The following is a 12,936-nucleotide window of genomic DNA, read 5'->3' on the forward strand; positions in this document are numbered from 1 at the left end:
AACATGCTGAGCCATGTGGAAGAAGGACACCAGCCACTATGACCACAAGTCAAGAAGCAGGAGGAGGATAGAGAAACACTGATATAAATCTGCTAATTCACTTCCTCTTAAATAAACAGTGCTACAGAGCATCATGTGATGAGACTAGACTGTCACAATTAAATGTATATAAATACACTATAGGCTACCATTTTTTTTTTTTGCTTTGTTTTTGAAAGAAGTCTCTTATGCTCACCAAGACTGCATTTACGTGATTAAATATATAATAAAACAGTAATGATGTGAAATATTACAATTTAAAATAACTCTTTTCTATTGTAATTTTAAAATGTAATTTTTCATTTCCCTTATTTTTACATTTAGATTACATGCTGTAACATGAAAATAATTGTTTATTGGCAAGAATTTGATTGGTTCATCCTTAATTGATATAATAGTTATGTGGGACACATCAACTTAAAAGCAGAAAATGTTTGCAAATATTTGTACATTAAGTTAATAATTTATTATTTGTATTGTGGTATGATTTTACACCATGGCAAATTCTTAATTTTTCAATTTTATCAATTGCCATAGCCTTAAACGACCTGAGCACTAGCGCCATCTGCTGGGGATGTAATGTTGTTACTCCACTACACCAGAGAACCTCTTTAAAAAAAAGCTGTTGCATGACACAAAGAGTGACACCAGCATTTGCATACATTTTTTTTTTTTATTATTTTCCAAACAAAGAACGCTGTATACATTTTTTTCCCAAACAACAACATGAACTCAAATGTATGCCAAGGATGTCAAACTAAAAGTACTTCATGCTCTAAAAAGTTTTTCCATGTCATGGATGAAGCGTCTATGAAATGGAACTATCAAAAACTGGGTCCAAATGTACAACTGCCAACTTATGTTTTTATGAAAGGGTACTGTAATAGCTGCAACAACGGTGTCAATATACATTTTCCAGGTAGTTATTCTATAAAGTGATGTATGTACAATCCCCGAAACATCTGACGACCAACACAGTAGTACAGACCAGTGACATGACAGTGTCATGTGAACTAAGCCATCACATTGTACTGGTACACAGTGGCAAGATGCAGTCATGTTAGTGAACAAATGTTGCTGCTACAGGAGTGGTGTGTCAGAAAATGCACTTAAAATCTCTTACAGTTCTGCGAAACGTCATTGGTCAAGTCTGATATTAAAGAACAGCGCCACTGGCTGTAAAAGCCACCTTCCGAGCCATGAAAAGACAGTCTTTCATGAAGCACTCAGTACGATTTCCTCAGGGTGTTACCGTTGCAATATCCATTTTGACTAAAATGTTGGCGTGTTGAAGGCAACGTCTGAGTCCTCTTGACTCAAAAAGGACTCAACATGTAACAATGAAATGATTGGGTCAACTGAAATGGTGAGGGAAAAAACAAATCCACACTGGTTTGACTTCCATGGCCCTCCCACCCCATTCCCAATGATCAACCCTGGTCTCGTTCCCATACAAAAAGACAATAAAAATACAAATCAAAGCAGCCACAGTTATTGAGGAGCCAGGGCTCCAGAGACTATTTTACTCCAGATGAGGAGGAACAGAGAGAAAAAAAAAAGAAAGAGAGAAGAGAGGATGAACCATCAGTCTGTCTCGGGTCATCTTGGACCCTCGTGTCTCACAGGATTCATTTGTGCTCCTTCGTTGGGGCGAAGTACAACTCCATGGGCTTGTTGACTTTCCAGTACTTCTCGCTCACCAGCTCCAGGGAGAAGGAGCCGTTCAGGACCTGTGAGGGGAAAAGGGACACTGTCATACTGAAGAAATGTACGTATGATATGTTTATAAAAACAGGAGTCCAATGGTATTCAGAGTTTTCATGTGATGTATAGCCTGTATTAGTGTGCATCATCAATAAAGTGTATACTGAATTTGATCTTTTAACATCAATGTCTTAGTACATTACAGGGATAGTTTACCAAAAAATTTATTTTGTCATCATTTACTCACCCTCACGTTGTTCCAAACCTGTACAAGTTTCTTTCTTCCGCTGAACAGAAAAGAAGATATTTTAAAGAATGTTTGTAACCAGACAGTTGACGGCACCCATTGACTTCCATAGTTTTTTTTTTTCCTACTATGGAAGTCAATGGGTGCCGTCAACTGTCTGGTTACCACATTCTTTAAAATATCTTTAGTATTCAACAGAAGAAAGAAACTCGTATGGGTTCAATTTTTCATTAAAATTGAAACTGGTGTAACATCTAAGAAGCAGTATCAGATGATAATTGTTTATACTATCATAATATTTGTCAAAATAATCATAATATGATTGCTTGACCATATTGTGCAGATGTCTTTAGAAGTAGAAGCGGCACTAAACTCACTGTGAACTGGTTGTTTGCTGTAGGGATGTAGATGGTGTACTGTTTTTCACTGGCTGCCTCTACATTGATAGGGCTTCCTTCACCGTTCTTGCGCATTTCCTCCAGAGCCAATCTGACGGCCAAGTATTTGGAGAGGTGGTCCACTGTGGCATTACCCGAAGTCTTAATGTACCTGGTAACAAATTCCACATTCAAGTTCAGACTAAATAAAAATGAACAACAATAAATTATGGTTAAGCAAAACGAATTAACTGCATATATGTTGGCGAATAGATTAACAGAGATGGCCCACCTTGTCTGCGCAGCGTCTTCTTTCTCCATCAGCGTTGGGTGAGGGCGAAACACCAGCTCAATCTCGCTGGCCCCGTCCAGTGCCAGGTCTCCTCCTCCATTCTCGGTGGCATTGTCCATATCCAGTCCCGAGTCATCAGAAGTTTTGGTTCGTTTGATGCTGGGCCCGGCCTCTTGGTTACTGTGCACTGATGCATTGCTGCAGTGTGAGCTGTCCCCATTATCTTCTGCCCCGCTGCCATTTTCTATCTGGTGCTTCTTCCCCCGCTGCAGTCTATCATGCCCCAGGTAGTGGAAGTGGGAACACAGTAACAAAAGCAGTTGAATAATAATAAAACAGCAAAATCAACACAAGATGTTTAAAGAAAGCTGTCTTAAGGTCCGTTCACACCAAGGACAATAACTATAACGATAAAGATATAGCAAAATATATTATTATATAGCGATATATAACAATAGCGGCACAGAGAAATGATATAGTTGGAATCACTTTTAGAATGATTTTGTTCCAGCTGATGAATGATAAAAACAATGACAGCCAAACAGATTTCACCTGACTTTAGGTGCTAAAGAGGATGTTTTATTTTATACATTTTTGCAATATTACTTGAAACTGTCTTTACTAACTGATAAAAGACTATTTATTAGGTGCACTGAAAGTAATAATATTAATATACATCATCTGTGCACGAGGTAGGGCCTTAAAAACATCAGCCAATCGTTTACGCGATGATCTGGCTTGAACGTCACGGCAGTGATTGACCTTGTGAGAGACGAGCGCGGCTGCGCGCTCCAGTAACTTTCCACACTCCACAGGCGCCGCATGCAATGTTTTTGTCAGGAGACAGGAGTAACAACTGCAGATTATGAGTTACCTGCGGTGAGTCCGACATAATGAATCCACTAACACGACACAGCGAATGCCGGTGGTAAACACTCGTGTTCCAATACTCGTGCACGAGTTTTAGGAGGCGTTCCCTCGAAAGGAGGGGGGTTTTTCTTATGCATGCGCTCATTTCAAAAACTCAGTAACAGTCTTTGGTTTCTCAGTCGACGAAAAGATCCTCTTTAGCACCTTTAAAGAGCTCAAACATTTAAATTGACAGGCGACAAAACTCAGTGCGTGCTTTGCATGAAAAGAAGGTTATCATCCGCTGGTGTGGACGCTAATATATTTATCGAGTTATAGAGTCTGTTAACTGAAAAACATAATATTTAATATCCAGTCAAGTTACAACAGATTTCAGCACATGATGGCAGTAAATAAGATGTATGATAACACTGAAAACAGCAAGCTAAACCTTTATGTCATACTGAATTCACAAAAAATATTATTAGAAAGATTTTCCACATGGATGCATATCAGCCATCTAACCTGTTCATAGCCTGGATTTTTAGGCCCTCTTCAATACTGTGGCTGAGCGCCTGCTGGTTGTTGTGCTTGCTGATGCGGGCCAACACTCTCTCCTGGTGGGCTTCGTATTCATCTCTGCTGGGGTAGATCTTACTGATCAGGGCGTCAAAGTTGGGGTCTGGACGGAGAGAGCGCTTAGACACCAGCTTCTTTCTGCATGTTGGACACTCCTTATTCCTGTGAACCAGAGAAGATATGAAAATTACAAAGTGACAATGCAAATATACAGTTTAAAATCAGCATGAAACCATATTTCTTTTCTCTATTTTTCTCGAATGACAAAAAATAAATAAATACGGGTTGGGTATCATTTGAATTTTAAGGATTCTGATACTTATCAATTCCTTATTTCGTACTAACAAGTATTATTTTATGTCACAAACAAAATGTACAGTATGATATAAATATGAATACATAAATTCTACGAGTAACACAAACCCACCCCGATCTGAGTGCAGTGATGATGCAGTCGGCACAGAAGCGGTGCAGGCACTCCTTGGTGGTCATGGTGTTCTTCAGCATGTCCAGACAGATAGGACACATGAGCTCACTGTGTAAGCTGCGTGGGGACACGGCGATCTCCAGACCATCCGTGATGGCCTCCTAGAGGAGCACAACACCACAGAAGCAGAATTGAGGCTCTAAAACTAAACTACATAAGCCAAAACTGTTTCTCGAAAGGCTTTCATTAGCACAAGGGTTTTTAATCTTTTGGGTGCCATGGACTACTAATCCTAAATAATCCTCATGCGAGGGATCCCAATCCTAAATTTTAAAAGACATCTATCTTTTAAAAACACCCAATTTAAAGGCTGAAAAATTAATATTACAAATCTAAAATTTATCAAAAATGTATATATTTATTCTAATCTATTTATTAACTAACCAATATTTTTCTTTTAATCATTCTTTATCAATTAATTTATTTTTAATCTAATTTATATATATTTACTATATTTTATGTATTAGTTATTAAAACACTATATTATTATTATTAATATATATATATATATATATATATATATATATATATATATATATATATATATATATTTTTTTTTTTTTTTTTTTTTTTTTAGTTTTTCTTCAGACTTTTCCATGGAGCCCCTGTTTCTCAGTTTGAAAACCCATGCACTAGCATACAGTCAGAATCACGCTTGAGAAACCTAAATATACAATAATTGGCATATGAATTTTCTTACCTGTGGAGTTCTCTGTAATTCATAGAGACTAAGCTCCCATGTCTTGCTGAGGGGTTGAACCCCATTCGTCTGGACCGTCTGTGTCATATTTATATACCGTGTCTCCTTCACCTCTGTGAAGAGAACATTACTGACATGATGATGTGCAGAAAATAATATGAAAATCTACTACATGATGTGATGAGATACAGAATCAAAATGTCAAAATTCATACACAAATATTTAGGACTTTTTAAAAACCTCTTTAAGACGTGATCTAACAATTTTCAAACAACATTTCAGGACAAGGACAGCAAAGTCATTTTTGTTCATCATGATCATCTCTGACAACTGACATCTGAGGGATGTTATGGTCTGATGACGTTGGTTTAAGCCGAAAGCTGGAGCGTGATTACGTCCGTTTAACTCTACTCATGTTTACTTCCATCATCAACTCTGCAGTTTTTTTTTTTTGTTTTGTTTTAGATCTTCATACTCTAATAAACCATTAATCTGTCTAACCCTGCAGTCACAGAGCTAGCAGGCTAAAATTAGCTTCTGAAGGCACTTATAACTCTTTGTGTCACTGAATAGACAAAGCATCTTCCTGTACGTACAAAGTGTCTTTAGAATGACTTTGCCTGCTCTCCAGCAACGGATAGAACAAAAACAAAACAAAAGAAACGGAAGAGAAAAAAATAAGGCGGAAAGGTTTTATCTCCTGCGCTGTCATGAAAACGTAGAGCTAACGGCTAACTCTCTCTGCTAATCCAGATGCTGTATTTACAAGCTCCCTTAAATCTACTTTGAACTCACTGTCGGCGAGATTGTAACATATAAAACCTTTTGCCCTAATAAAAACGTCAATCTCGTCAACTAGGAAAACAAATATTTCTGTTAAAACGGAGCTGTTTACATACTTACATTTCAATGTTGTGGACACTCTCTCTCTCCTGCCAGCGCGTTCTGCTGAGCTCAATATGGCGGATTCTGTGGGCCCAAATGAACTCTGGGAAATGTGGTATTTTTGAGTCAGAAAACTGCAAAATGAAGACATGCAAGTACATTGTTTCTTTTTCTGTATAAGTTCAGTTGCATAAAGTACGCGTCTTGTTCGACCTTACACGTTAATATTTAGCCTATATGTATAAAAATGTTTAAAGAAAATGGAAAAACTTGACTACAGTTTTTCTGTGTAAGCTTGCACTTTGATGCACTGTCCATTATAGTGAATATCATTATGAGGTAGAACAAAACTATGAAAGCCCATTTCCGCCACACAAGAAAAATAAATCATGCTTTGGTAAATAAAAAAATAAAAAAATCACAAATATGAGATACATAATTATGAGATACTGGCAAGGTTTCACAGACAGGGCTTAGGCCAGATTAAAGGTGCTAAAGAGGATGTTTTGTTTTATACATTTTTGCAATATTACTTGAAACTGTCTTTACTAACTGATAAAAGACTATTTATTAGGTGCACTGAAAGGAATAATATTAATATACATCATCTGTGCATGAGGTAGGGCCTTAAAAACATCAGCCCTCTGGCTTGTCAATCACTGCCGTGACGTTCCTTGTGAGAGACATGCGCAGATTGGCCCTCTGGCTTGTCAGTCACTGCCGTGATGGTCCTTGTGAGAGACGAGCGCGGCTGCGCGCTCCAGTAACTTTCCACACTCCACAGGCGCCGCATGCAATGTTTTTGTCCGGAGACAGGAGTAACAACTGCAGATTATGAGTTACCTGCGGTGAGTCCGACACAATGAATCCACTAACACGACACAGCGAATGCCGGTGGTAAACACTCGTGTTCCAATACTCGTGTACGAGTTTTGGGAGGTGTTCCCTCGAAAGGAGGGGGGGGTGTTCTTACGCATGCGCTTATTTCAAAATCTCAGTCTTTGGTTTCTCAGTTGACGAAAAGATCCTCTTTAGCACCTTTAAGCCAGGATTAAGCCTTAGTTTAAGGACATTTAAGTAGCTTTTATTAATGTTCTTGGAAAAACATAACTGGTCTGCATCTTGAGCCAAAACAATGCCACTGACTTATTTTAAGATATTCCAGTGCAAGTTGCTTTCAGTTAAACATGCATTTGAGTCTAATGCGCTGCAACTGAAGAAAACACATGCTAATAGAAAAAACACCAGCAAATTAAGAAAGCATCTTCATCGGTTTGACAACACGTGCTGCAAATGCACACAACGCAGCTAAATACAGATATGCCGGTTAAGCTTTGTGCTATTTGCGGTGCGTTTCTGTATGTGGTTGAGTTGTGAGCATTTGCAAGCGCACGTGTTGTCAACCTTTCTTCAGTTTCAGCGCATTGAGCTCTCTCTGCCACCGTTGTCTGTGAAACCGTGGGACTATGTCATGATTGTGACAATTCATCTCAAATTGTTTTATGACAATGTTTTGATGATGATAAATTATGCATAATTTATCATTATCAAAACATTGTTTTTCTTCTTATGTGGTGGAAATGGGCTTCTATACACAACACATATTGCAAAAAACAAACAAACAAACAAACAGATGAAATATTTTAGTAGCATTTTTTTGTGTGTAAACCTAGTAACTGCAAACTGTAACTTACCTCTAGGGGGGAGTAGAGTAATAACGTCCTACGCTTTTTTGGATAACTGTACACTTTTTTTTTTTTTTTTATAAGAGGATTCATTCTGCTAACAATACACAAATTGCATGTGTAAATCTTAAAGCACATTTTGCACTTCTTTTTTATTTGGGAGTAATTTCAACTAGCGGACGCACCATTAACATTTATTTTCTTCGTTTTATACTTTGTTGACGGTCCCTAGATATAGAATAATCGAGGCTGATTAAAAAGAAGATAAACTGCGATGCAAGTTCTATTCTACGTTCTAATACTATTCAAATTAAACAATGTTTATGCCATATCTCGCCAAACCATTTAATCAATTGAAGTTCTGAAGTTTTTCAGAAATATCTTTTTCGCGGTAAAATACAAAGTTGTTGGAGATACATAATTTTTTTTGTAAATACATTAATAAACAAACAAAACAGCATAACATTAAATGATCCATAATGCTCTATGCTCCTTAAACATGACTAAAATATTGTTCGGATGTTGACAGGGCTGAGAGGATAAGCGGGCGGCGCTGCCGCTGCAGTTTGAGGAAGTTTGAGATGCTTGAGTCACAGTTTATTTGCGATCGTCATTATCTGACAGTCAAAATAGCCGCTGTGCTTTAGAACAGAATCGGACTAACGGGAAAAAGCCTCCGCTCGGGACCGGGACAATCCACACTGCACAATGGGAGCATCCTCATCCAGTCTGTTGGACGAGAGTAAAATAAGCTACATACGAGGTAAACAGATTTCCATGCGTATAGTAGGCTACTCGAAAGTCAGCCTATATAACAGTTGTAGCTTTCTTATGTTTAAACTTGAGATTTATTATCATAATTGAATGGGACTTTCTCTCGTGTAGGCTACTTTATTATTTATCCGTGTTGTGTTGTTTTAAATTAAAATTCAGCGTCTTACCACCAAATCATTATTTCATTAGGCTATATTAGTTATTGCAGGCAACTGAAATTCAAGAATAACCTTCACTTTACTAATAAAACACATCAGACATTCATGTAGTGCAGGAAATGTCATCAGTTTCATGCAGAGCACAACCTACCACACGCCCACCACACCTTTAACCCCACCTATCACAGTTATCCCGCAACTAATGTCATGCAATAGCTCAGTTTAATAATCATGTCACATACATCAATGAACCTTGAGAAAGAGTGCTGTTGTTCTCAATATCTGCATGTTTTTTATTTGACTATAGGTGCAAATTTAGCCTAACTTTAGTAACATAGAAACATATATTTATTGTGTACATACACGTAGGGTACTTGTGTACATACATTTTTTAACATTATACTTATATTTAAAAAATGAAATTACATCTGAAATTAATTTCTGTAATGACCCTTTCCTTGTACCTTAACCCACCACGAACCTTACCCGTATCCCACTTCAATAGCAGCAAAACTCTTTTGCAATATACAGAATAAACGCAATATGCACATTGTACAAAACCTCTTTTTTTTTGTTGACGTAAGCTCATAGTAGTTTAAGACACCTAATTTAAAGAGGCACCGTAACTTAAAATGTATGTAACATTGAGACTATAATGCAAAGTGCAAGATTTACAGATTAATTTATGCATTCCACAGCGCTCTCAGAATCGCTGATATACTGTCTTTGTGAATGCACTGAAGCGTGTTTGTGATTTCACTGGAATGTCACACATTCTGAGCGCATATAGTGCAGAGAATGGGTTTCCTTCCCCTGATGGGGAGCACAGCTGTTTCTGCATAATGGGGATTGTTTTGCTCTTATTTCATCTGGCCAGCAGTGAGCAGGAAGTATTGGACCAGAGTGGAAACTCATTCCAACATTCACTTCTCTTTATTGTTCAGTCTTTTCAACTGAATATTTACCCCCATTTGTTTGCTGACTTAAAGCAATGCCAATGCTGAATAAAACGGTTGCGTTGCCTAAATTCTGCATAAGTTAAAGTACTTGCATGTGAGCTTCAGTTTATAAGAAAACTGTAATGTAATAAACCGCACATTATAGAAATTAGAATGTCCCCTGTTGCAGTGATATTACGGACACCTAATACAGCTGGACAGATAAATTTACTATGATCAAAGCAGAATGAAACACTGTTTATAATAGCTGACACAGTGACATCACATTCATGTGGTTCAGCTAGTAATCTATTAGCAGAATAGGAGTTTAGGTTATAAACTGAAACAGAAAGGGCTTCAGTCTTGGAGTCAATACCGCCCTTGTGCTCCAAAAACTCAAGTTATTTGCCACGTCCTCTTGGCTTTTTTTTTTTTTGGGGTCCTGGCATGTATTTGCTCAGTGCTGTCCAATGTATACACATGCAGGTTAAATGAGGACTCGGATCACTTCAGGGGTTTATGCTGTCGTTAGAACGCTGCATGTTTGATTACATTTGTTTTCTGTGCCATCGCTGTTATTTACTTGCCATTAAACAGTCTTCATGTAGACGAAAACATAAAGAATAGGCATAAAACAGTATAAGGGTGTGGGCTGACGTAACAGATGGTAAAAATCATAACAACACCAGCATATAAAAGCTGCACAGAATGTGTCCTTAATTATGATGCACTATTCACCACTCCCTCCTCCACTAAACTCCTAAATGATGTCATGGGTTTTTGGCACTAGGATTGATTTAGCTGAGAGGGGCTTGATGTGCTCTGGACTCTCCTTCATATGCTATAAAGTGACCCATATGTTGCTGTTTAGCACAGCTGTGAAAGCCAAAAATGTATCATGTTTGGTTTAGCTTGTTTGTTACCAAAAATGGTAAGACTTTACAATAAGGTTCCATTAGTTAACGTTAGTTAAAGGATTAGTCCACTTTCAAATAAAATTTTACTGATAATTTACGCACCCCCATGTCATCCAAGATGTTCATGTCTGTCTTTCTTCAGTCGAAAAGAAATGAAGGTTTTTGATGAAAACATTCCAGGATTATTCTCCATATAGTGGACTTCAATGGCCTCCAAACGGTTGAAGGTCAAAATTACAGTTTCAGTGCAGCTTCAAAGGGCTTTAAACGATACAAGACGAGGAATAAGGGTCTTATCTAGCAAAACGATTGCTCATTTTCGAAAAAAATGTAAATATGCTTCATATAAACAAATGATCACCTTCAAAGTGCTTCCGCCAAAACCGCATTTCCGTATTCTTCAAAAAGTTTATGCCGTATGTCCTTCGCCATCCCTATTCTACTTACGGAACAAAGGCAGCGGCAGTTACATTTTTTCCGTAAGTAGAATCGGGAAAGGCGTAGGACATACAGCGTAAGCTTTTTGAAGAATATGGAAAGCGGAAGCACTTACAAAGGCGATTACTTGTTTATATAAAGCATATACATTTAAATTTTTTTCGAAAATGACCAATTGTTTCGCTAGATAAGACCCTTATTCCTCGTCTGGCATCATTTAAAGCCCTTTGAAGCTGCACTGAAACAGTAATTTTGACCTTCAACTATTTGGAGGCCATTGAAGTCCACTATAAGGAGAATAATCCTGGAATGTTTTCATCAAAAACCTTAATTTCTTTTCGACTGAAGAAAGAAAGACAATGACATCTTGGATGACATGGGGGTGAGTAAATTATCAGGAAAATTTTATCAGTCATTGTGTCCGTCTTGTATTTCAACTCCCTAATATGATCAGTCGGTTCTCGTATATGACTTATGTTGTTTGTGTTTGATTGTTTACTCCAGAAATCTCCTGCGTATTTGTTTAGTTTATTAATAAAGATTTATTTTGGATTCTCCTTCGTCCTTGTGCTATCACAGCCACCATTACACCTTTAGAATGACATCCCATAATAAAGTCAATTTATTAGTCACCTAAAAAGATTAAGCACACACAGTACTACTATTTTTTTAAATGGAGAGTGTTTGTGAACTGTTGACCATTAAAATCTCCTGCATTTGACATCACAAGATTAATAGACGAAGTAATGCTGCTGATGAGATGCAGTTGGAATCTAGTTTGTGTTGCTGTTTAGTCTTCACATATCATACTGTATAATGACGGTGCATTAAGTGTATCTTGTGTTCTGTTGGTCTCAGCGCAGTTTTAATACCACCATATTCTGTGCCCACTGAGGTATGACGGCACCTTGCCGAGGTGTGCTATTCAACTTGGGCACATTCCTCTAAAAGGAATCAGATGACACAATCATTCTCTGTTTTTCATCTGTTACTTGTCCCCTTGCCTTTTTAATGCCAGCAATTCTGGCATTAGTAGATAATTGTGCAAATCTACAATCTGGATCCACTTTCCTAATGCAGTTGTTTGAATGCTTGAAGGAGCCAACTGAGCTTCACATCATATGTCCTTTGCCACTTACTCCGAGCCCTTCATTTAAAGTTTGCAGTTGGGCTCTAGAGGGAATGGTCATAGTTCACACTGTGTTTAATCACCATATGGGAGGAAGATGTGTATAGAGAATTCCTTGACAGAAATATTTGCTTTTTACCCGTTCCATATGGTGAGGTTTAACATTTTTCTGCATTTCCCATTTGATTACAATTGTGTCCAAACACCTTGAAGACATGCAGATTGCCTTATCGCCATCTCTATAGAACACATTCCTACCACATACTGCAGAACATTCCTCACAAATTAAGTACAGAACAGGACAAGAATCATTTAATTTAAAGGTCCCGTTCTTCGTGATCCCATGTTTCAAACTTTAGTTAGTGTGTAATGTTGTTGTTAGAGTATAAATAAAGTCTGTAAAATTTTAATGCCAAGCGAGATATTTTATTTAACAGAAGTCGCCTACATCGAACGGCCAGTTTGGACTACATCCCTCTACTTCCTTCTTTAATGACGTCACTAAAACAGTTTTTTGACTAACCTCCGCCCACAGGAATACACAAGAGTTGTGTTTGTAGAGTGTGTTTGTCGCCATGTCGTCGAAACGCTGTTATTTCATCCCGCAGTCCAATCACCGGGTCTGATTCCGGCTCAAATTGATAGGGTAAAATTAAAGACATGTTCACAATAACACTGAGCGCGTGCATCTCCACGTTATGGTAAGAGGCGTGACCTTTCCGGGCAAGATGCGCTAAG

General features: G+C 37.9%; 2 protein-coding genes across 3 annotated transcripts in view; one reads left to right on the plus strand and one right to left on the minus strand.

Moving 5' to 3' along the window:
* Positions 1–668: 668 nt before the first annotated feature.
* Positions 669–6,251, minus strand: rnf2 (ring finger protein 2). 2 transcript variants are annotated; one of them, XM_067361924.1, is made up of 7 exons: positions 6,178–6,251; positions 5,275–5,387; positions 4,515–4,675; positions 4,034–4,249; positions 2,660–2,932; positions 2,368–2,539; positions 669–1,769 (listed from the first exon to the last, which is right to left on the minus strand). In XM_067361924.1, the coding sequence occupies exons 2-7, from the start codon at positions 5,359–5,361 to the stop codon at positions 1,668–1,670; spliced, it is 1,011 nt and encodes a 336-aa protein (XP_067218025.1). In that variant the 5' UTR covers positions 5,362–5,387; positions 6,178–6,251; the 3' UTR covers positions 669–1,667. The 2 variants fall into 2 exon arrangements, with proteins under 2 accessions (XP_067218025.1, XP_067218026.1); XM_067361925.1 differs by having other exon boundaries at positions 6,174–6,192.
* Positions 6,252–8,056: 1,805 nt separating this feature from the next.
* niban1b (niban apoptosis regulator 1b) overlaps positions 8,057–12,936 on the plus strand; it is a 33,936-nt gene continuing 29,056 nt past the window's right edge. The window contains exon 1 of the mRNA XM_067361922.1: positions 8,057–8,607. Coding sequence (XP_067218023.1) covers positions 8,553–8,607 — 55 coding nt within the window. The 5' untranslated portion in view covers positions 8,057–8,552. The remainder of the gene's footprint in view (positions 8,608–12,936) is intronic.

This window comes from Chanodichthys erythropterus, chromosome 16, assembly GCF_024489055.1.
Source record: "Chanodichthys erythropterus isolate Z2021 chromosome 16, ASM2448905v1, whole genome shotgun sequence".
Lineage (NCBI taxonomy): Eukaryota > Metazoa > Chordata > Actinopteri > Cypriniformes > Xenocyprididae > Chanodichthys > Chanodichthys erythropterus.

What these genes read in the sequence shown, in the direction of transcription:
- rnf2 (XM_067361924.1), bottom strand. Translation starts at nt 5,361, where the DNA reads ATGACACAGACGGTCCAGACGAATGGGGTTCAACCCCTCAGCAAGACA. An exon ending in ATCACTGCACTCAGATCGGG is followed by an intron (nt 4,250 to 4,514) that starts GTGGGTTTGTGT and finishes TCTGGTTCACAG; the next exon opens with GAATAAGGAGTGTCCAACAT. An exon ending in CAGCAAACAACCAGTTCACA is followed by an intron (nt 1,770 to 2,367) that starts GTGAGTTTAGTG and finishes TTCCCCTCACAG; the next exon opens with GTCCTGAACGGCTCCTTCTC.